This window comes from Oryzias latipes, chromosome 13 (genome assembly GCF_002234675.1).
Source record: "Oryzias latipes chromosome 13, ASM223467v1".
Taxonomy (NCBI): Eukaryota; Metazoa; Chordata; class Actinopteri; order Beloniformes; family Adrianichthyidae; genus Oryzias; species Oryzias latipes.
Genome location: NC_019871.2, coordinates 25,268,724 through 25,291,598, shown reverse-complemented (window position 1 = coordinate 25,291,598; position 22,875 = coordinate 25,268,724). Strand labels below are relative to the sequence as shown.

The following is a 22,875-nucleotide window of genomic DNA, read 5'->3' as shown; positions in this document are numbered from 1 at the left end:
TTTTTTTTTTTTTTTTTTTTTAAGGTGGTCCTGTTTTCCATGAATTTAGAGTTGGTCTGTTTCCGTCCCTGGAGGTCAGTGGTGACCTCGTGGAAGTGCTGAACCCATGGTTTAGCCTCCTCACACTGCAGAGTAAGATGAAGGATTTCAGAGTCCAGGATGGAGCTCTGCTCCTAACTCCTGCCGCGCTTTACAAACACAGGTTTTTGGACTTTACCTAAAAACGGTATAATCACAATTAAAAAGACATCTGGGAACGCTTTAAAAATAGATCAAAAGATGAAGTGGGACTTTAAGTAAGGTTATGCAGTTTTTTTGATGAAAGGACTGCAAGATCCTCCAGACCCTTCAGCAGCCGTTGCAATAATCTTGTCAAAAGCATCAGCTTTGAATTTGTCCTGTGTTATTGGAGATGACCTGTCCCATTTTTAAGGAGAGTGTGATTGCATCTGATGCTCAACAGTAGAAAGATGTAGACTTGGCAGCAGCAGCAGCAGGATTTAAACTTGTTGATGTTGTTTTGCAGAACTAGAAGAGTTTATGAAGCTGTGTGAACAGGCCACAGAGAAAGCTGCATCAGCCCCCTCCCCCTGCTGGGGTATCGGGGTTCCAGAACAAACCAGAAGAAGGAAAGGGACAGCCAGATTAAAGCTTTTTGCCACACTAGCTTCAAGTGACCAAACTTTGGCAACCTTGAAGAAGTACTGCAAAGTTTTATGAATATGGGTTGTCTTGCCGTCTTCTCCAACCTTCGCAGATTCGGATGGTTCAGGACGTCCAAAAATGAAATGTGCAGTTGGGAAACGAAAAGACACAAGAGTTTGCATGAATTTTTTAGACCTTTTGCAAAAGGGGAGAGGTGGAGAAACACGACCTGTTAGGCTTTGTGGCTGTCCGCTCTCTCCGTCCTCAAGGCAAAAAGGCTTTTTTTTTTTTACAAAATACGTCATTAGAATGGTGTGTTTTTGTCTAGTCTACATTGCAGGTGTTGTGGCTCCATAAACACTACAGTACAGAAAGAAAACAGAGACCACAAGTCAAAAAGTCAGTACAGAAAGAAAACAGAGACCACAAGTCAAAAACAGGCCTACTGGTGACCTTGGCACATATTATCTGCTACTATAGGCAGGAATCAAGCATATTTCTGCAATACAATATACATGCAAATATAGAATCCATTAAATTCATAATAACAAGAACATAGAAAATATTATGGAACCCCTGTTCACCACCACAGCTGCTATATAACAGTCTGTTATCCTAAAATTTGTTTTGGTAAGTAATTACATTTGTGTTCCCCGTGCCCCCTTTTTTTTTTAATTTCAGCCCCCGCTCCTCCACAGGTCTCTGCACGTCCCTGCTGCACAGTCCTGGTGCTATTTCTGTCCTCCCGGGAAGGAGATGGAGCAGCTTCTCTGCATGCAGCTGAAGTTGCCAATCTGCGCATGGCTGCACCCCTTACCAAAAATAACCGCAGCGGCGTGCGCGCGTGTGTGCGTGATCTCGGGCCATGTCTTCGAGTTCGTCCTGGGAGCGCTCTAATAATAGAGGAAACCGCCCGCGCCCATAAGACCCCCTTTTGTTGCATTTTTAACCACATATCGTAACGAAATGGTCATCAAAGTTTTCCTCGCCTCCTCCTCTGGATCCACGGCGGTAAGCTTTCGGTCACTGATGGAAATCGACCTTTAGAGCGAACTTTCTGTTAGTTCTGTTCTGTTATTTCAGGTTAAACTTAAATTCGTGCTAAAGTGACGCGCAAAGGCTTTTTGGATCGTTACCTGTGCGTAATCGCTCTGTTTATTCACGTCTCGGATCAATCAATCCGATTGAGTGGAGCTTTCCTGAACAGGGGGCTCCTCAACTTTTCCAAACAAAGGAATTCCACTTAGGGGGTCCCAGACAGAAATGGTAGTACACAACGTTTTACTCTCACAGGGAACATGGAATTTCAATTTCATTTATGTTAAGGCAAGTTCCTGACCGTGCGTATGGGGATCTGCTGCACAGGGGAGGGTAAAGCCACCCCCCGGATCTACTTTAGGCAAACCCCGCTGGTCAGCAGAGCTGGCTTGTTGGCCCAGCTCACAGGCCTGTTTCACCACCAATAGACTAGACTTGTTTGCATTCTGGTCCTTAACACAATCTGTCCAGATAAATGAACTCTAGTCACGACTAATAACGTTGGATTCAATTAACAGTCTCATTACTCATTATTGCTGTGCGGTTTCTTTTAATTATGATCTGCACCAAAACATCCTATTTGCGTTGAACATACATTATGTGGCTTATGTTTAAACCCCAAATCAAAGAAATAAGAAAACATGTGTCTAAAAGGAGCTGACAGTTTTTTTTTAAACTATTTTAAAATTAAGGTCAGATTTTATTCTTTAAAAGTAATTCAACAATAGGATGTCATTTTTAAAAGGTCTTTACGCCTGTGCATAGCACTCTACTTAAAAATGTGATTTTTCAGCTTTACACTAATACTGGAAAGTATTTCTAAACTTTTGTAACTTTTCACAGTTTTATTGTTCTCTTATAAAATTGACAACATATTATTTTGTCTAAAATTTTAACCGCAAGATAAATAAAATAAACAAATTACTTTTGTGATCACTACTTAAACTGGACCCATTTGGCTGGGTTATCTTCTAAATTATAGTTAGTATTTTACGCTTGAAAATAATTTGGTTAATGTTGGGGGGAAACAAACAAAAAAAACAACTACAAAGATTAAAAAGTAAATTTAATTTTAAAATAAATTTAAATCAAGTGAATCAAAGAGCTATTACGTTAATCTAGACTCCAAAATATTAAATTGCCTAAAATTAAAATTAAAAAAATCTTACAAATGCAGGTTGTGTGTGACATTGGTGAAGTACAGCAGTGTTGTTTTAGGATTTTAGAAGGGGAGGTGTTCAAAGTTGGAAAAGGATGGCAAAAATACTTTGTTGTTGTCCATAAAGGATCTATATCATGCAAAATCATTTTTTAAGCTTTTAAGTCTTTTATAATGTTCATTCCTCACTATAAACAATCCTAAATCGGTATTTTGATCCGTTCATGAATTTCTGATTATTCCTCTAAAAACCTGCTGTCTGAGCCCCAGCCCCTCCCAATCCACACAAACGAGCGGGTTCTCACACTGTGACATAGATAAGTGAGGAACCGCCCCTTCCAGGAAGAGTCTGCGCTCTTCTCCATGGAGCTAGCGGCATTTGGCGAAAACGCTTTCCTTTTACACGCATGATACGAACGTCCATCTTTGCAAAAGTTCGGATGTTGTTCGTTTTCCTCTAGGTTGACTTCATGAAATGGGCGTCACCCACACAGAGTGAAAGCCGGTGCCTCAGAGATCAAGGCGTCTTTTTTTGGGTTGGAAAAGAACTCAGGAAAATAACTAAGATTGAATAAAAAATGTGTTCTTTTGTGTGTCAAAGGTAATGGGCAGGGATGCCCAGTTTAGCTTAGTCTGTATTTTCTTTTAGCAATTACCTTTTGAATTCTTAGACTTCATGTTCTTTATGAGTTCATGTTTATTATACAATTACCGTCATAAAGCCCATTGAGACAACTTTTGTTGTAATATTGGGCTATATAAATAAAATGAATTAAATTGATGTATTCATCATGTACATAGATATTGTTTAGTATGGAAGGCTTAAGAATAGCATGATATAGGCCCTTTAAACATTAGGGAAATAATAATAATAATAATAATACATTTTATTTATAAGGCGCCTTTCTGGGCACTCAAGGTTGCTGCACAGCATGTATACAGTATAAAATACAATAAACAGTTAAAACAACAACAACAATTTCAATAAATACACAATTAAATAAAAAATATATAAAAACATGAAAAGGTCAATGTTAAAGTGAATAGGCCATTTGGAAAAGACTAAGAAAGTAGAATTGTGACCTTAAATTACATATGTCATTAAAATGTCTGACTCTCATTATTTTTCATTCTTAACTGCTGTTAGGCCTGTACAATCGTGCATTACATTTTACTGCATATTATACTATGCACGTGAGATATAATACCTGCATACTGTCCAACAGATCAAGAAGAAACAGCAAGATGTGGTTTCATTCTTGGACGCTCTGAAGGTGGATTACACAGAGCTGGACATCGCCTGCAATGAACAGAACCGCATGTGGATGAGGCAAAATGTCCCAGAGGAGAAAAAGCCTCCCAACGGCATCCCCCTCCCTCCTCAAATTTTTAATGAAGAGAGCTACTGTGGGGTGAGCATGGATGCAGGCATAACAAGCGGCTGCTTTTATTGGCCCGTGATCTGCTCCGGGGTCATCAAACCATTCCAGAGGATTTGGCTTCAGAGGCAAATGTTCTTGATGGTGAATCATCTGCAGAAGTTTGTTTTTGAAGGTGGCTCCTTTCTGTTTGATGCAGGATTATGACACCTTCTTTGATGCTAAAGAAGACAACGCAGTGTACACCTTTCTAGGCCTGCCTCCCCCACCTGGGTCAAAGGTTGGAGTTAATTTCTTCTTGTAAAAAAAAAGAAACACATAAAAAAGTACTTTTAATAAATTGCCGTTTTTCAGTTGTGGTTTGATAACTAATGTGTCTTTAGTTTGTCATAGATCATATTTTGTTGGTTAAATTTTGAGTATTTAAGCAAACCAGCATGTTTTTGTAAGCCTGTAGAAATAATTTTAAGATACTCATCAGAGTTATTTTTTTACATGCAAAACATGATTTTGTCTGTGCGTTAAGTGCTACACCTGCAGAAATAGTATCTAAAAGAATGTAACTCCCATGCTTTTATTAAAAAGTAAGAAGTCCTTTGTAAGAACTAAGATGTTCACGAAGAAAAGTAAAAAATAGAGAAATATACATCAAAAACTAATTTTTCTGCCCTATAACAAATCTGTCTGAATCCTGGTGTCCATGATTAAAACCTAAACACACAAACGGAATGGCTAACATGTTAAAAAAAACACAAAAATAAGAAAGAACTAAAAAATGGATTTAGTTTACTCTGAAAGGCTTAAGAAAAGCAAGATATAGGCCTTTTAAATGATAGCTGTTGTAGTTTTTTCATTATTGCTAATAAAGAGAAGGGTCATCATAAATTGGGAACACCTGTACCTCTCTGCACAGACCAATGTGTAAAACTGAACTGAACCCATTTTCAAAGCAAAGTAAACCCAGGGCTTCTAAAGTTAGATATAAAATTAGTTCTTAATTATTTATTATTTTTTTGGGGTAAAATATTGAGAAAATGGATAAATGTACCATTTATTTACAAAGAGTGTTTTTTTGGAGGAATGTTGCAAGACATTGAAAGGTGATCCTAATTATTTAAAGAATCAGTGCATTTTTTGTAAAACAAAAAACAACAACCCCCTTTTATAGCATAATGAACCCCCTAATGACTCTGAATCTGCCATGTTTTCAGCAGTAGATAAAATAAATGATGTCATCTTCACATATCGTTGTTTTAATGATAAAAAACAATTAAGCCATGACCCTGTTTGAGTTGTGGCACAGCTGCTGTATTAGATTTTGCCATAGACTGCATATGAGACCTGGACTGAGTGACCCCTCCCCCCTTGTGTTCCAAACAGGAAGTGCTCGCTGGATCCAAAAAGCCAAAATTTCATAGGCTATGTCCGAATTCCTCTACTACTGCGTTCACCATTTTGCAGTGCTGTGCGAATCACAATTCCAAAATGAGTGCCCTAGAAATTTCCCAGAAGTTCCTGCAAAAAACCAGTGTGCATCGATGCTCACTAGATTGGCGAATATGGACCACAGTGCATTGCGTCTCAACACTTTTTGCCAAAGAATTGTATTTAAATGTATTTCTTAATAAACCATCAACGTTTTCCTCTTCAGAACTCAGTGGATTCATAAATGATCATCGCAATCAATTAGATTTTAACTTTGTGAAATCGATGACGTCATAATCGCCCTTTAGAAAGAAAAAAAAGGTAGTAAGCATGGAGTCCAAAGTGCTTTATAAATCCAGGGCACTAGATAGTCCAGCACTATATAATTATTTTGTAGTTAGGGGTTAGGGCAGGAATTTGGACACAGCCACAGACTTCTATTGAGAACAAACATCTATTGTGCTTGTCAGAATAAACATTTTTGCTCTGACATTGTTATTTAAAACATGTTCTTGCCGATTTTATTATATTTTGATGATATATTTTTTCCTGTAGTTAAAGTTATTCAAGTTAAAAACTGCCTCAATAAAAGTATGTGGACTCATCTTGGACATTTAAAATGTTTGAGAGACAGATTTCGTTTGGACCACTTTCAAATGGTGGGGGCGTGGCCTTCCAAAATGCTCAATCTTGTGATGCCATAGAAACGTAGACTCAGACCCACTTGGACCTGCCGCTCCTTACTGACAACATCTGGCTCCAACATGGCGGCGGGGTCTGTATTGCAAAAGATGGCAGCTGAATTGACTTCATTTGGGTGGTACCAGAAGTGAGCCATTTGCCATGGGTGATGTCCAGTTCTTATGTCCAGTCAATGGATTTTACATGCACTGTAACAGCTGGCTGGACTGTACCATTTCATCACCTCTTTATACTGCTGTGGTTTTCAAAATCAACAGTTATCTTCACTGGCTCTTAAACCCAGAGAAGACTCAGATCATCACAAGAATTCCAAAAATATTTATTGATTCCCTGAAAAAAGGAGCACATTTTTGGATGTATTTTCATTAGGAGGATGAACAAATATCAACGTTTGGATCATTTTTTAAAACTGGAATATTCAACAGGGTTTCTTTCTCTGGGCCAAAAAATTCACATAAACGTTTTTGTAGTTTTTCTCTGTGTTAAATACAATAGTACACACTTCTGTTTGTTATTTTATTCTGTAAAACACAGCATTACAAAGGATTAGCAGCATTTCATGTTTTCTGAAAGTGTATTTATTTTAATGTGTGTTAAGCTTCATGGTTTCCTCGATGCAGGAAGCAGAGCAGGCTGACAAGGAGCTCAACGGAACTCTGGAAGAACATCCAGACGACGCAGCAGTAATGCCAATGTCCCTTTTATCTCCCATCATGCTTTATTCTTTTAACTTCTCCTCTACCTCTTTTCTTTCTCATCCCCTGGCCTCCTCACTCGTTCATCCTAAACTGGTGGCTTGAATCAAACTCTTAATTTCTCCATATGGTGGCCAAACATCCTCCCCTCACTAATCTTGTCTCTGCATAAAAACTTCACCTCAGATGAACCTCTGGTTTGCTTTTTGTCTGAACTAACATTCCTTTATCAGCGACTGTTCTAGAGATTATTTATTTACTTTCTGATTTGACACACTTTTTTGCTTTTCTTTTAAAAGATTCTCAACAAGACCTGCTTAACCACTGTGAACACTTTATATTTGCTGCAAAACTCAAAAAAGCTTTTTCTGCGTTAGATGTTATAGCTAGTAGCAAAATATTCAGTAAAAAAAAAAGAATTTTTAGCAAAAAGTCTCACTGACTAAAGGCCTGTTCACACCGGGACGAATTTCGCCGGCGATTTTCGCCAACGTTTAACGCCTCGTGACTAAACAAAGGGCACCAATGTGAGTGTGCACACCGAGGCGAAAAAACGCCAAAGCGTCAAAAAAAAAAAACGCCCCGGGTTCGTTTTTTTTTTTCGACGCGTCGCGTCGAAATCTATTCGACCAATGAGAATGGCGCTTTTGCACACGTGTCTGGAGCTTCTGAAGTTACAGTAAAACACAACTTGGGGGTGCTCAAACACAAAACTGCCTTGCTGAGCACACATACCAGCGAAGAAGATAGACGCCAAGTAGCGTCTACATTCTTAAATATCCCCTTACCAAGTACCAGTCGGAGCTACTGATGCTTGAAATATTCATGTTTTCATTGTATGATTCTGACAAGCGCGTAAATACTTGCTCTCTTCTTCTGAGTGAAAAGCGACTTTAAGAATCGTAAAGTTGCGCAGCGCCACCTTGTGTACAGGAGTATTTCTGTTTACATTAAGCGCCATCTAATGTCAGGGAAGGAAATTGCATGTTCGCTCGGCTCATCGTCAGCGAAAATCGCCTGGGTGTGAACACAAAAGACGTGGCGAAAAACGCTGGCGAATAACGCCTGGCGAATATTCGTCCCGGTGTGTACGGGCCTTTACGGTAAAATTTAAATACGATGCACTGTTTTTACCCTTAAGGTTACACCTCATAAATGTGTTACTTTTCCTCATTTTCAGTATCTTTCCTCTAACTATTAACACATCTCTACAGGGCCCTTGACCTGACATTAGTAAAATAATAATTAATTTATTCCCACGACATAATAATTCACGTTATTATTATTTAATTCAAGTCATTCATAAACACCGATATGAGCAATACTTGGATTTACAGCAGATTCTTTCACATTTCTGTCTGTGTATGTCTCATGACAATGCATGGAAGACACGGAGGATGTTTAAAGGTCGGATTTTTGTATTTTAAAAAGCTCTACAAAAGCATCGGTAATCACTTCTCCATGTCTAGGTTCATTCACACCCGGGTACTCACGCCGTCCTGTTGCAAAAGCCGCTTTGGGTCGATACTCCTGTGTCTCTGTGACCCACATTAACGAGGGGGAAAAATGAAAACAAGAATCAAACTAGGGGATCCATTTATTTTTGTCATGATAAAAATAGGAAAAATATCATACGATTTAGGAGGCCTGAGCTGGCTGCCTCCCTGGACCATAACCAGAAGCATTTACGTTTATTTCTGGTTAAAAACACGGGGTGTGTGAAAGGTCACAATTATTTAGTCAGAACGAATTACTTTATTTTTTTAGCCTTGTCAGGTCTCGGGCTCCGTAAATCCCTGCTTTTTGTAATAATCTGTCAAGTAGACTAGTTCCATATGAGAAACATCTGTTTTATTGTACATACAGTAAATTTCAATAAATCCCATAGTGGAAATGAAATGTAATTTTTGTTTTCATCATGTCACGCCAAACTCCTGGTTTATTTAGGAAACCGTCTCCATCTGTTCTTTAAGGTTCTTCATTTGACTCAAATGGACGACTTCAAGACTAACTCCTTCTCTTCCATGTTCCTAACGTCATCTAACAGCTGAGCTGACCATCTTTCAGCTGCCAACACATCACGTTTTTATTTAAGGTGCAATGCTGGTCTTTTTTGATGGCACGTTGTTGTTTCCACCTCACAAGGAGGTTCCTGTGGAGGAGCGGAACGGGGGTTCACACAGAGAGGAGGAGGAGGAGGAGGAAGGACAGGCAGAAGGTGAGAGTGGTCAGGCAGATGATGAGGAGACGGAAGGAGACACGCCCCCTGCAGAAGAGGAGGATGAGGAAGAGGCTGAGGGGGAAGAAGACCATAATGAGGTCACAGAAGACGCCGTTTTTACAGCATAACGACGGCCTAACTTCATGAGAAACGTCAAATGTTTTTCTTTTTTGGACTTACATAGCACTCTTTCTTTTCTTTTCTTTAACACATTTCCAATTTCACTTTAACATTTTCTTTTAAAGGTTTTGCTGTTTCCAGGTCACCTTTCCTAGACTCTCGTGCTGGAATGACTAACAAACCTTTTTACTGTTTCCAAACAGTTTTCAGATATTTCCATTTCTTTATTGCTTTCTATGACTGCATGAACATGGACTGTTCTGGTTTTATTACAAATGTTCAGTTTCTTTTTCTTTTTACAATAATATCTCTTTCTGATGCAATAAACCACATTTAACCTTGAACTGTCCTGGAATTCTGTGTGGATGGGTCTATGGCTCATGAACATCTACTCTTTCTAATTGGACCTTTTCTCGTCTGTTAGGAGGCACAAGCAGAGGAGGAGGAAGATCAGGTAAGCACTTCATTCATTTAAGGTTCCAGACTTTGTTCATTCACTAAATGTTCCATTATTTGTTCTTTTTCTTTTGGTAAACTAAAAGTGTCACATAACAGCTATGCATGCTCTGTTTAGAGAACCGTTATGTATCATTGAATTTAGTGTAAAAAAACGTTGTGTTGCCTTTTGTATTCAAACTTGAATGTTAGCACCCATCCCCCTTTAGGCCACCGAACTCCCTAAAGTCAAATCAGCTGAATAGCCAGATATTATGGGATGTCAAGCAGCTACCCTTTCCTTTTTTCAAACCATGCAAATGTGGGGCCTGGTCCACCGTAGAAAGCTGACCTTGTTGCAAGAAGGAAATCCTGACCTTATTTCCTAATTTAGTTTTAAAATTTTGCAAACCTATTTTGCAGAGGTTTGTAATAAATGTTTTATTGGTATTTTAATTCCTCTGCATGTTTTATGTTGTTATTCTTATGTTGTTGACATTTGAACCTCAATTCTGTAATACAATTCTATTCAGTTATTTCAAAAAGCAGAAAATCTTGTCAATATAGACAAATAAATAAAGGAAATCCTCCAGCATTACATCATGTCTTTGACAAAAGCAACCCACAGCTAACATCAGCATTTATTTGCACCTACCGGAACATTATGATCACATTTTTAATGAAACATGCTTTATAACCCTGTAGGACCCACTGTGTCAAATTTGGTTGCTGTATTTTGTTGTATTTTATTTTTTTATTGGCTGCTGTACTTACTGCAACCCAAAATGAAGAAAAAAAAGTTGTTAAATCGTTCTTGGGTTCTCCGGGGTTAAATCATTTTTGCACAAAACATATGCTAAATTTAAAACATTCCCCTTAAATATAAGACATAGTCTCTATTTTAAAAGCGTTGCATTCAAAGTTCATGGCCTGCTGAGATACTGTAGCTCTATACGGGTATGAAAAACCTCACTGAAGGTATTTCTCAACAGTAAAAATACACCACAGTGAATCACGCTTTAACCCAAGTGGGGACCTATTTTATCTTTGATGCTGTTCATGCCTCCTAAGAGCTGTCAGGTAGTGTTTTAATTTGTGCAGAATCCTGTGGTTTTATCGTATGAGGGGTCACATGTTTCAGATGAGAAAGTCACAAAAAGAATTGACTTTCTGCTCAATGAAATGTTTTATTTAGCCCCCCGAACTGGCCTTGTTTGTGTTTCACTGCGCCCATCAGTGTCATCGTCTGTTCTTTCCAACATGCACACATTTCGTGGGTTTCGAACCCTTTTTCTTAGCGCTGTTGTCCATGTCTTGTTGCTTTGCTCCCTCCAGGAACGAGAGGATTTGCAGTCCGAGGTAACGGTCATCTCCAGCTCCTAAACAGCATTGAGAGTTTGATGGAGGCTTTGGTCTGCTGTTCTCATGTCAAATCTCTTCATTCAGCCATTCTCACCCTCCCCATCAGCTCTCTTTAATTCCCTCTTTTTCAGCTAACATCTTCATTCCTTCCCAGCTGTAACAGCCTCACGACATCCTCACGTATTTGCTGGATATGTAGCGGTGTAGCCCATGCTTGTGGTGCTCTTTTGCTCCCCATTGCAGCCTGCTGACCGGCTATTTGTTTTTGCTTCTAGGAGGAGGAAGAGCTTCAGCAGCTTGAGGTAGTAGATTTGTGGTATTTTTATTCTTGCCTCAAGCCCTCTGAGTTTGCCTGCTTTTCTCCAGTTATCTATCCCTTGCAGTTATCATATTTTGGAATGTTTGCAACCTATTGTGAAGCATTCCTTTAGATTGTTTCATAGCCATCTGCACATGACGGTCTGCAGTATTTGTGGAACAAATCTGACATCTAGCCGCCTTATATAACTCCAGTAATTGCCAAATTTGACCTCCCGAATTTTGATATTTTCTTGTAATGACAGTGCTCACATGATAGTGCATCCCTGTAATGTTAACTCATTTCATTTCGTTTTCTCTGCCGGCCCTACAGCAACAACAGAGAGCTTTTGAAGCTTCTGTTTACCCAGAGTTTTGCCTATCAGGAAACAAGATGTGCTCTCCAAAGAATTTCCAGGGTTGCAGATTTCGCTCGGCCGGCTTTTCACACGGCATTCCCAAAACAAAACAAGAAATTCCACCAAAACACAGAATGAAATCTATTAAGTCCAAACCATCGTCAGTTCACAGAAGAGAGCAGCTTTGTAAGAGCTCTGTGAAAGGGCTTTCATCTCTTTGACACATTCCAACCTCTGCCTGAGCTTCTGCCGCTGGCTTTGCCCCCCACCGTTGTTTTGTCTTTGCACCCTCTTTTTTTCCAGGACCAAGGCAGTGAGGTAGCTGCTTTGTTTGTGGCCTCTTCAATCTTTTAGGCTCCGTAGACATCAGATGTTCTTCCCTTTCCTTTCTCTTTCCTTGTGCTGCATGCTACGTTTCAGTTTTTTCCAAGGTGCCTAATGGTGTGCAGCATGATGACTACATTTGAATTAAATGCTGGAATTAGAATGGTGACAGCAATGATAGCAGCTGTGAAGATAAACCTGAACCCAACACCCCCCTGACTTTATTTCCCATTCAGGAAGAGGAGGACGCAGAGGAGCAAGAGGTATATGTTCGGACTGGACGAGCTCTGTCTGTCTTTGGAATGGTGTGACCCCTACTAGGACTGGGATTTTGAGCATGATGACAAAACATGATACTGGTCGCCACATGTCATGCCGTCCCATGCACATTGTGATCGTTCAGCACTGAAGTGAACTTTAAGCACATGGACGTTTTCCACATCTGCCAAGACATTTTCACTGTTCTGCTGCCACTGGAGCAGGGGGAAAACTTTGTTCATGTACTTGGAGGACATGAACAGAACTTGGAGTTGGTTTGTTCCGCTATGTTGCATGGAAGGGCATGTAGGTTCACTGGACTTGACATGGGCGCCTTGTCTTTTTCTTATTTTAGTAAAAAGTCGGCGCTTGTGTTTGTCTTTGCCGAGAGCACTAGGAGCGAAGGGGAATGGAAATTGATGTGACAAGGTTTGAAGGAGGAAGCACATCATTTTATTGCGCAACATGTGGACAAAGAACAGTTTTTATATTTGGAAATGTCTCAGGAAGTGACACTTATAGGTGTGATGCTATGAGTGTTTGTTCATAAAAGCTGTATTTTGTGCTTCTAAGTTGTTGTGGTATAACTTAAAGTTCCACTCTAATCATCTTTTGATCTATTTTTTAAGTCTTCCCAGTGGTCTTTTAAATATGATTATGCCAGCAGTAGTTTTTCACCTCTGAGTTGTGGATGGGACTGTTGGCGTAGAGCAACACCGCCCCCTTCCCCATCCCATTGCTGAGACCTCAGAGCAGGGAGTTTGTGGTCCTCCCAGCGTATGTTCTAATCTACATCACAAATTGCTTTTTTTTTTACAGCATTTTTTTGTCTGATGTACAATTTGAATAAAAAAAAAAAATCAGAAATGTAATTTTGAGCTTAAATTTCTTAATACAGGGGAGGAAATATTTGATCTATTGCTGATTTTATAAGTTTACCCACATAAAAAGAAATTGACAGTCTCCCTGTCATCTTAATGGCAGATTCGTTTAAACAGTGAGAGAAAATCACAAAGAGAATCAGGAAATCAACTTTAAAGAATGTATAAACGTTTATTTGCATTTCATTGAGGGAAATTTGATCCCATAGTAACCACTAAGTGTTCTGCTTCACACAGACCAGAGACTCTCATAATTACCCGTCAAATGAACTGAAGACACCTGTTTAAACTTATTACATGTAGAAAAAGACACCTGTCCACAGAATCAGTCCATCAGTCAAACTCCAAACTCTTCAACATGGAAAAGACTAAAGACTTTCAGGTGATATAAGGGAGAAGATTGTAGACCTGCACAAGACCAGAATGGACTAAAAAACCATCAGTAAGAAGCTGGGGGTGAAGCTGGGGGTGAAGGAGACAACTGGTGGTGTCTGCTTCACCCCCTTCAGGTCTGAGGCTCCAAAACAGAGAAATTCTGGTTAAGACCCTAAGAACACCATCCCCACCATCAAGCATGGAGGTGGAGGTATTATGCTTTTGGGATGGGGGTTGCATAGGGCTACTTCACCGTGTGGAGCCATGTACATCCTGTGTGAGAACCTCCTTCCTTCTGAACGGAGGCTTAAAATGGATGGTGTGTAGGTCTGCCAACAGAACAATGACCCAAAACCAACAGCCAAGACAACCAAGGAACGGCTGAAGAACAGGCACATCCAGGTCATAGAGTGCTGCAGCCAGTCTCTGGACCTCAATCCCATAGAAAACTTGTGGAGAAATCTAAAACTCAGAGTTGCCGTGATTTAGAAGTCATTTGCAAAAAGAATGGACTGAAATTCTGCCTGATATGTGCAGAAACTTGCTCATTAACCACAAGAAATATCTGACTTCTGTGCTTGCTAGTAAAGGTGTTTGCCACTAAGTACTACATTTATCCGGCAAGAAGGATCAAATACTCCCTCAATGAAATGCAAATACATTTATGTAAAAGTATTGTCTTTTCTCACTGTTCAAAAAAACCATTAAGGTGACAGTCAGTTTCTTCTTAAGTGGGCAAACTTACCGTATATAATCGGCAAGAGCTCAAATGTTTATTTCCTTCACTGTATGTGTGCTCCATCATCAGGAAAATGCCACAAGAACATGATAAGAACACTAAAAACACAATTTTCAGCTAAGTGAGTTAATGAAAAAGGTTAATATTAAAGTTGTCTTATCATGTCTATCTGATTCCTAGATGCATTTCATAAAAACTTTCTAGGGAAACCTAGTTTTTCTCTCACCATCTAAAGCGCACACATCATCTGAAAGAGCTGCCCGTCATTAGTTGTAACCCTGCTCCCACAGCCAAAGCCTCCCCTTTCTCACATTACTCCTTTGCCATTTTTAACCATCTCCCTCCTCACACACCAACAGCCTCCTTTACACCAGCTCACGCCTTTCTTCTTTCAATGGAGGAGAAAGAAAAATAGCACTTCAGTGTTTGGTACAGTACATGGAAACCTCGGTTTGTGTGTCCAAATTGTCATATGTGGAGAAATCTCAGCTTTCTCTCATTGCTTCAGTCTACAGACTCCAAGGAGACGACTGTACCTCCTTCTGTTAAACACAGTTAGTTTTCTGCAGTGGACTTAACAAACTGACTTGAAGACAAAACCATTTGTGAAAGTTGTGTTGAAAAATGATAACAGCATCTGTGCATTCTGCATTTTTCCCCACTGTATCATTATTATATTATTTACATTTCACATTATTATTATTATTATTTTTTTACAGGAGGACGAGGCGGAGTAGTTTAAGAATCTTGGTTGAAGATGAAAACTGACTACTGTCCAGGTAAAACCCATGAAAGGGACTTTTCGTTCAGCAGTGCTGCTGTTTTACCACTAGAGGGCAGTAAAACATTTTGTAGGCCAACTTTCAGTGCATTTTATAATTCATGCAACCAGGTTCCTTTCAGAGGTAAATCTGTTTTCACTGTTCTGTTGTGTCCCTTTCATTTCCCTGCTTGACCTTACTGTCAAATCAAAAACAAGTGCAAAAAAAGCACAATTACTTATCCTGTCAGAACAGCTGGATTCACAAATTACCTGAGAGGAAGGGCTATTCTTTGGTTGCATTAAAGAGACTCTACCTTAGGATTATATTTAGGTGCCCATACTCAAACTCACCTTGCTTCACCTTAGTGTTTGAATGGGCATTTTGTTTACTGCTGACTTACCCTTTTAGGTGCAACAGTAGAGGTACAAATAATGCATCACATTTACAGTTCCTCTGGCTCCCCCTGTAGAAAGCCTGTCCTTTAGTTCATCCCAGTGTGTCATGGCATCCCAGTCCTGCTGCAGGACAACTTAGGACACCGGATTTGAGGCGATGGCAAAGCCACTGTCCTTTTCTGTTATCTTTCTTCTGGCCCCGGCAAATTCCTGTCACGGCTGGTTAGAAGAAGCTGCTAAGTGAGCTTTCAGATGTGCCTGAGGAGGAGTGGGCGCGCTTGGTGGCGCAGGCACTGAGGTGGTGGTAGTGGCTGCCTCAGACAGCTGGAAAATATGTGACATCTTTTTTTTTTTTTTTTGTTTCATCTGCTTGTCTTGTTTTGCAGCTTGAAGCATCTCCCCGCTCCACCTCTTCATAACCCCAGCCTCGTGACCCCCCCCAAACCAATGGACAGCTCCGCCCTGATGCTGCGCTGGACACGTCTGGAAACCGCTGGCCATGTGCTTGAAGTCCTAATTTGACCCACCACTGTCCCCTTTTTGACTATTTTTATATTGTATGCTTTAGGACCTGATCCAAAAATGGTGTAGCGTAGTTTTTTGTAAAAAGGCACAGTCGCATTTAAACACATCTTGCAGGGTTTTTCTCTTCTAGAAAACCTAGTTTTCTAACACAAAGAGGGAGTGACCTTTTCAAAAAAAAAAAAAAAGTCATGCACTGAAATAGCTTAGCCTGTGGCTCCTGACTACAGTACTCGCTCTGGTTACAGTTCTGCTGTTTTACACCACCGTGGTGCCTCGCGGACTCCTTTTATCAGCTGAATGTAGAAATGCCAACTATAACAGCCTCTGGAGAAAGGAGAGAAGCTCTTGCTGTGATATTGAGAACTACCTTACTACAAGTCCAGTGCTGCTGTCTGAAAAATTGCACTTTGTTGAACAAAGACTGAAACAGGGCTGTAACTGAAATAAAGCAGACATAAAAACAGATTCCAAATGGTTTTTATTTTAAGCTCATACTGATTGTGTATTTTTAAGTGATTCTGTGGTATTTACAGTAGACGGAATAATTGATCCCCTTCTGATTTTGTAGGTTTGCCCACCTAAAAAGCCTAAATAGGGTTTTGCCACCAAGTACTACGTCTTGCTGGCAAGATGGTTCAAATACTTATTTCCCTCAATTAAAATGCAAATACAGTTAAAACAATTATTTTTTTATATTTCTATGTGATTTTCTAACTCTCACTCTGTAAATGAACCCACCATTAGGAGACAGGTGTGGGCAAGCTTAGAAAATCAGCAAGGGCCAATTGTTCAAAGGTAAGCTGATCGGATTTTGGTGATCGGATTGGATCAAATCTTGAAAATGGGTTGTTCAAAAGGGAAAGAAGGAATCTGAAATCAGATTAGATCACAGAATCCAATCCTAGTTCTAATCTGGATCAAACCTTCAGTTTGTGTTGTTCAAAACTTGTCAGTAGGATTTGGATAACTTTGATCCAAAAAAACTGGATTATCCTGATCCCAACAGGGGGTAGGATTTAAAGGTGGATTCCAGGAGGAAAATGTAGAAAAACTTTAAAATTGGTCAAATAATACATTTGTTTCATGTAGTGTTTATACTTTTATTTATATTTTGCACTTGACTTGTGTAACCTTTGTAACAGTGATGAAGTAGATACAGTAGACATAGGCTACCAGTTAAGCTATTCAGTAAAAACAACCAAAGTAGAACTGCAGATCAGCCTCCTAAAAGCAGAGCTTGGAAATGCTGGTCTCTCCTCCTCAGATTAAAAAACTCCCTAAACATTCTTTATTTTGTTAACTATTGGACATTTAGCCATTTTATCTAAGACGTTTTCAAAATATCCACAATGTATTTGTTAATGTATTTTTTATTTTTTATTTTTTGTGACTCAGATGAGGGGTCATAAAAGAAATTATGAATGGAAGTGGATGTTATTTTTGTGTTTTGTCTCAGAATAACAAACTCTTACAGTGACCCCATGTTGGCTCTTCTACCTGTTCTTTACATAGCTGGTAGCCCGTCTTGTGATATGTTCTCCCATTTAGAGCACAGGTAATCTGGATTTGGTAATCTTGAAAACTGTGTATCTGGATCAGGGTGATCCAGTCCAATGTTGCTTTGAAAAACCGGCATAAAAGTAAGACGGATTACCTGATCCTGCATAGGAAAAAATGTGATTTCCAAATCCGGATCATTTTGATCCAGATTAAACTTTTTCAACAACTGGCCCCAAAGGATCAAATACTTATTTTCTCCATTGTTAGCACTGAGGCCGGTAAACAAATATTGGGGGACTCAACTGAGAAGTAAACACTTAAAAGGGAAAAAACAGAGCATTTCAGAAGTGAAGGAAGAAAACAGACAAAGTCTATCAAAAGTAGAATAATGAATGTTTTTTTTCTCCAATTACCAAGGAGTTCAAACCCCAACTATAATTTAACAAAAACTGAATTATTATAAGACTCACTATAAAATAATTCAAGTTTATAAGAGGAATGTGGGATATTTACAGTTGCGTCACACCAGCTTTTAAATAAACCTATCATGTTTTTGCTACATGCTGGCTTTAGGCTGCTGTACAGGCATTATTGCATCATTTTTCACTTTATGATGCATCATCAATTTTTAATGGCAGTGTGAGCTGATCAGCCAAGTGCAGCCTGTCAGTGAAGATAGTATAAAATACTTTTACACAGACAGTAGTCTTCACACCACACTTTATGTGTCCATTTATATACCTATTTAAAAGTTTTTACAAAGAATAGCATCTATTTACATAAATGTTCAGCTGTCTGTCCTTGGAGGATGTTCAGCATCCTTAACTCCGTCTGAGGTATGGTTTTACCTAAAGAGCTCAGGGTTTTCACGGCACACAAACAAATGCAGACGTGCAGTGTGATGAATCACAGAGGGTTTTCAAAGCAGTCCCATTCCTATTTACCAACAGTTTACCCAGAGGTTTTGGACAGGAGTAAAAAAGTGTTTTGAGCAAAGAATGTTCTCTAAAAATATATTTGTTAATCGTTTATTATCATCATTCAACAAAGTGCAGTGAATGGACAATATAAGAATGCAAGGTTGTAGTCAGACTGGACACGTTTGGTTTCCTTAAAGTGAACCATAGTTTGTTTCCCCCAATAATCCAGAACACATTTTCAGTCTGAATGCACCCAGGCGGACCCTGGTCCGGGACCAGGAACAGATCTCGGACCCGTCTTTTGAGGTGGTCTCGGTTTGTTTCCAATTGGACTGAGCTCCGATTCCCTCTGACTTTCCTGAGTCTGAAAAGGCTCAGTACAACTAGACCAAAACATCCACCGGAGCTGCGCATTATGGGATGTAAACAGATTAGGAAGTAAGCAAGCATGAGCAGCAAAAAAACGTGGAACAATGATGAGACAGCGACTCATTGAAATGTGGTTGGATGAATGAAGGCTCATCACTGGGTTTTCCCAACATTCTACATCAGGCACGTGCACACATAGGACCCTAGGGGGGCTAGAGCACCTGCCTTTTTAGGCCTCATATTAAAAAGTGTCCTAGTGCCCTCTGTTTTTTTTGTATTAACATTAATAAATTATGTCTAACACTAAATATATCTGTTCATTGTAATATTTTCTGATTAGAATTGCCTTCTTTAAAAACTGTATTATTCAGATTTACCATCTTTTTGTATTTAAATCTTGCCAAACACAGAAAAAAGCTGTGTTTAGAGGATAAGAGAATTTAGCTGACTGTGAATCACAAACTCAAATTCAAACTTTATTTATTTATCTAGCGCCTTTCATTTCAGTGAAAAACACAGAGCGCTTGACATAAACACAGATAAAATAATCACAAAAAAATGAAAATGATTAAAAACAGAAAATACAGGACAATCACACACAGATAGCACCCCACCCTCACCAGATTCCTACTCTCTCCACCCACCAAGTTCCCCCAGTAGAACCCTGAACAAACAAAGAACTGCAGCTAAAAGAAGGTCTGGCTTGGTTCTGCTGTGAAGGAAACGATATCATGGGGATCCATTCATTCCAAGGCCCAGCCCGACCACGGGGGTCATTACCACAGCGCCCGCCCAACACAGAGCAGCCCAGGGCCCACTCCATGGCTGTCAGAGCATAGAGCGGGACCCCAGCCCGCCCAATGAGAACGGGCACTGAAGCAACAGCACCCCCTACAGGTCAAGCCGGTAGTAACCAGAACAATGGATCCCCAAGAGGAAACACTGGAGTAAAAAACATCAGAATAAAAATGATAATAAAATAACAACAATAAAAATAAAATAATATATGAGTATAATAACAACAATAAACAGAGTAGAATATTAAAAACATGAAGATAATAATAATAGTCCTTAAAAAAACATAGAAAACAAGAATCACAATGGATACAGATGTCAGGAACTGAAGGTGTAAGAGCCAAAATGCAGGAAACTGGGCTTGGTGGCAGAAACATTTAAGAAATAAACCTAAACTGGACAAAAACCATGGAGACACAAAAAGCAGATGAGCTGACAATGTAGATCTGAAAACCAGACACTTCTACCAACTGAAGACAATTAACAGAATAGAAGAGAGTTGTGGATGATTGACATGAACCTGAGTGACTGACAGAGGACAGAACATGACCAAAAACACCACTAAAAACCAAACTAAACTGCAGAATCCTCACAGCAACAGGATGACAACATTCAATGTTATTAATTTAAAACCCTTGTGCTATCTCAGATGACTCCACCCTTACATTGACGTGTTCTCCCTACCATGACAAAGGTGGATAAAGGTGGAAAGATTTCATGTAATCCATGGACACCAGTGAAGATCACAAATCATTGAAGAAAAAAGGTTCAGAGCACTGTCTAGTGGGTCTAGATGACCCAACTCCCAACGTTAAAGTGCCTAGGATAGCACAAGGGTTACTAAATTCAGCACTCTGGTAATGAAAGTTGTGGGATATTACTATCTGTATTAAACTTGATTCTTGTTGATTACGCCTGCAGCACATTGTACCAATATAAATATCTTCCAGTGTTTCATTGCTTTGATGTCTTCCAAGTCTATAAAAAAGTGAAGAGTCATTTTGACAATTACTTGTTTACATTAAAAATGACAATTGTGCACTTTTCCCTACACAGATCACATAGCTGAGCAGGTATCTTTCAGTACCTTATTTTAAAATTGTACTCTATAAAAACCTGCTGCCAACCTCTGCTTGGTAGCAGGTTTTGGCTGTTCCTCACCCTTTTTTTTTGTTGAACTTTTTATTTTTGCTTTCTCATCACAACAAATAACAAACAACAATTTCCTGAGATACATTTGACCATAAGTCCACATCCAAAATAAGGTGTACCATAATATTTTTTCAAGTTAAAACAAAAAGTTGCATTGAGGCAAGATGAGACATGTAGCTCAGTTAAACAGGTACTTATAAGGCACAAATTACAGTTACAACCCCAGGTAAAGTTTAACAGTGTGCCATCTACGTTCAAAGACATGTGTTTAAGAAGAGGCTCAAGACACCCCTTTTTAATTTAGCTTTTAGTTGATTTTAAATGCTAATTTATTCTATTAGTTTTAGTATAGGCTATTTTATGTATTTAATTTCATTTTATGCATCCTATTCTCAGTTTTATGTTTTTATTTACATCTTATGTCTTTAATTTTAGTATCTTATCATGATTTTAGCCCCAGTGTTTCTTGTGGGGATCTTTTCCTCCAGGGCTTGCCGGCTTGGTTGTTGGTTGTTGCTGCAGTTGTCGCCCTTGCTGGGGCGGCTGGAGTCTAACTTTGCAGCTTCACGGCTGTGAAGTGGACCCCAATTGATTGAATTGAATTGAATTTTATTTTTAAAGTTTTATTTTATTTTTATTTAAAACATTTATTTTTATTTTATTTTTACCCACTGTCAGCTTCTGTAGGTCAGCTTCAGTGACCTACTGTCACTGAAGCTATGAAAAAGACTTAAATTCTGCTCCATCGAACAGCTGGTTAAGAATAATAAGGAATTTAGTGGCCCATGTCCTAAAACCGGGGTCCCGTGTTGAAGGCGGAAAGTCCATATAACCGACAATAGGCATTGCTCTGGAAATTGACCCTGTGTCAAGTAACATTTTTTAACTACAGTACATTCCACGTCTTTAGAGTATGTTTGATCCAATCATTTCCAATTCTACCTTTGTTGACAGATTTTATGTCAATAAATGGAAGAGTAGACAACTGCACCCCTTTAGTCTCCCCGGAATCCCGGAACATCTCACGGTGGTGGAGCAACGGCAGAGACGTCTCCCTGCCGCCCCCCGCAGCAGCCCTTAGGACCCATCTTTTCCCCACGAACTGTCCTTCCTCCTCAACCATAGCCAGAAACAGGCTTTTTCAGCCTCCTCCGCCAAGTCCTTGGATGCCTTCTTCCATTTCGACCCAGTCACTCCCATCTTCCTAAGGAGGAGCTGGGTGGATGTTCCAACAAAGCCCCTGCAGCCGACCTCCACCGGGCAGATGATGGTTGACCACCCAGCATCTCGGCACTCAGCTACCAGCTCTGTGTATTTGTCCTTCTTCCTTTCATATGCAGCATCCATTCTTCCCTCCCAAGGGATTGTGAGCTCTACCAGGATTACTGCTTTGGCTGCAGAGGACCACAGGAGTATAATTTTAGATCTGGTAGAGCCAGCCGCCTTTATTTTTTGGTGAAAATAATGTTGTCATTTTAATTCTAGGTCTTTTTCTCTGCCGTAAAAATTGAGAAATCGTTTTGTTCAACATGCTGAAAGTTAATACAGGAATGTTTACTAGAAGAGATTGAAACAAAAACAGAAGACGAGGAAGCACATTCATCCTCACCATTTCTACTTTGCCCAATAAAGACAAAGGTAAAATTTCCCAGCGGGTCAAGTCGTTCTTTATCTGGTTTAGTAGTTTTGTATAGTTGGCGTCATAAAGTTGTGTGGGTTGGGGTGTCAAAATAACTCCCAAATATTTGAAACCTTGTTTTGACCAATGGAAAAGTACTGCTTCATCAAGTTGGGAGGGCCACCATCCAGATGTCATCATTGCTTCTGATTTATTTTGGTTAATCTTATGTCCAGAATTATTACCATAATTATTTAGACACTGCACAAGTTTTGGAATTGGGGTTTGAGGATTTTTCAAAAACAGTAATATATCGTCCGCAAGAAGAGATATTTTACGTATCCTCCCTCCCCCGTATTTAATTTCCTCGATCTGGTCATCTTGACGAATCGCCTGCGCTAAAGGCTCAATCTTCCTCACCCA

The 22,875-nt window shown here is 39.5% G+C and overlaps 1 protein-coding gene across 8 annotated transcripts; it reads left to right on the top strand.

Moving 5' to 3' along the window:
- Positions 1-1,386: 1,386 nt before the first annotated feature.
- LOC101175670 (SH3 domain-binding glutamic acid-rich-like protein) lies at positions 1,387-16,563 on the top strand. Of its 8 annotated transcripts, XM_020708445.2 has the most exons (11): positions 1,387-1,656; positions 4,069-4,254; positions 4,421-4,501; positions 6,969-7,031; positions 9,189-9,362; positions 9,809-9,838; positions 11,155-11,178; positions 11,457-11,483; positions 12,398-12,424; positions 15,134-15,193; positions 15,960-16,563. In XM_020708445.2, exons 1-10 carry the CDS (start codon positions 1,612-1,614, stop codon positions 15,149-15,151), a joined length of 675 nt encoding a protein of 224 aa, XP_020564104.1. In that variant the 5' UTR covers positions 1,387-1,611; the 3' UTR covers positions 15,152-15,193; positions 15,960-16,563. The 8 variants fall into 8 exon arrangements, with proteins under 8 accessions (XP_020564104.1, XP_020564105.1, XP_020564106.1 ...); XM_020708446.2 differs by lacking the exon at positions 11,155-11,178; XM_020708447.2 differs by lacking the exon at positions 12,398-12,424.
- Positions 16,564-22,875: the final 6,312 nt, after the last annotated feature.

Excerpts from the sequence above, each read along its gene's own strand:
- LOC101175670 (XM_020708443.2), top strand. The coding sequence starts at position 1,612 with ATGGTCATCAAAGTTTTCCTCGCCTCCTCCTCTGGATCCACGGCG. Across the intron at positions 1,657-4,068 it reads CCTCCTCTGGATCCACGGCG|ATCAAGAAGAAACAGCAAGA; the intron begins GTAAGCTTTCGG and ends ACTGTCCAACAG. Across the intron at positions 4,502-6,968 it reads CTCCCCCACCTGGGTCAAAG|GAAGCAGAGCAGGCTGACAA; the intron begins GTTGGAGTTAAT and ends TCCTCGATGCAG.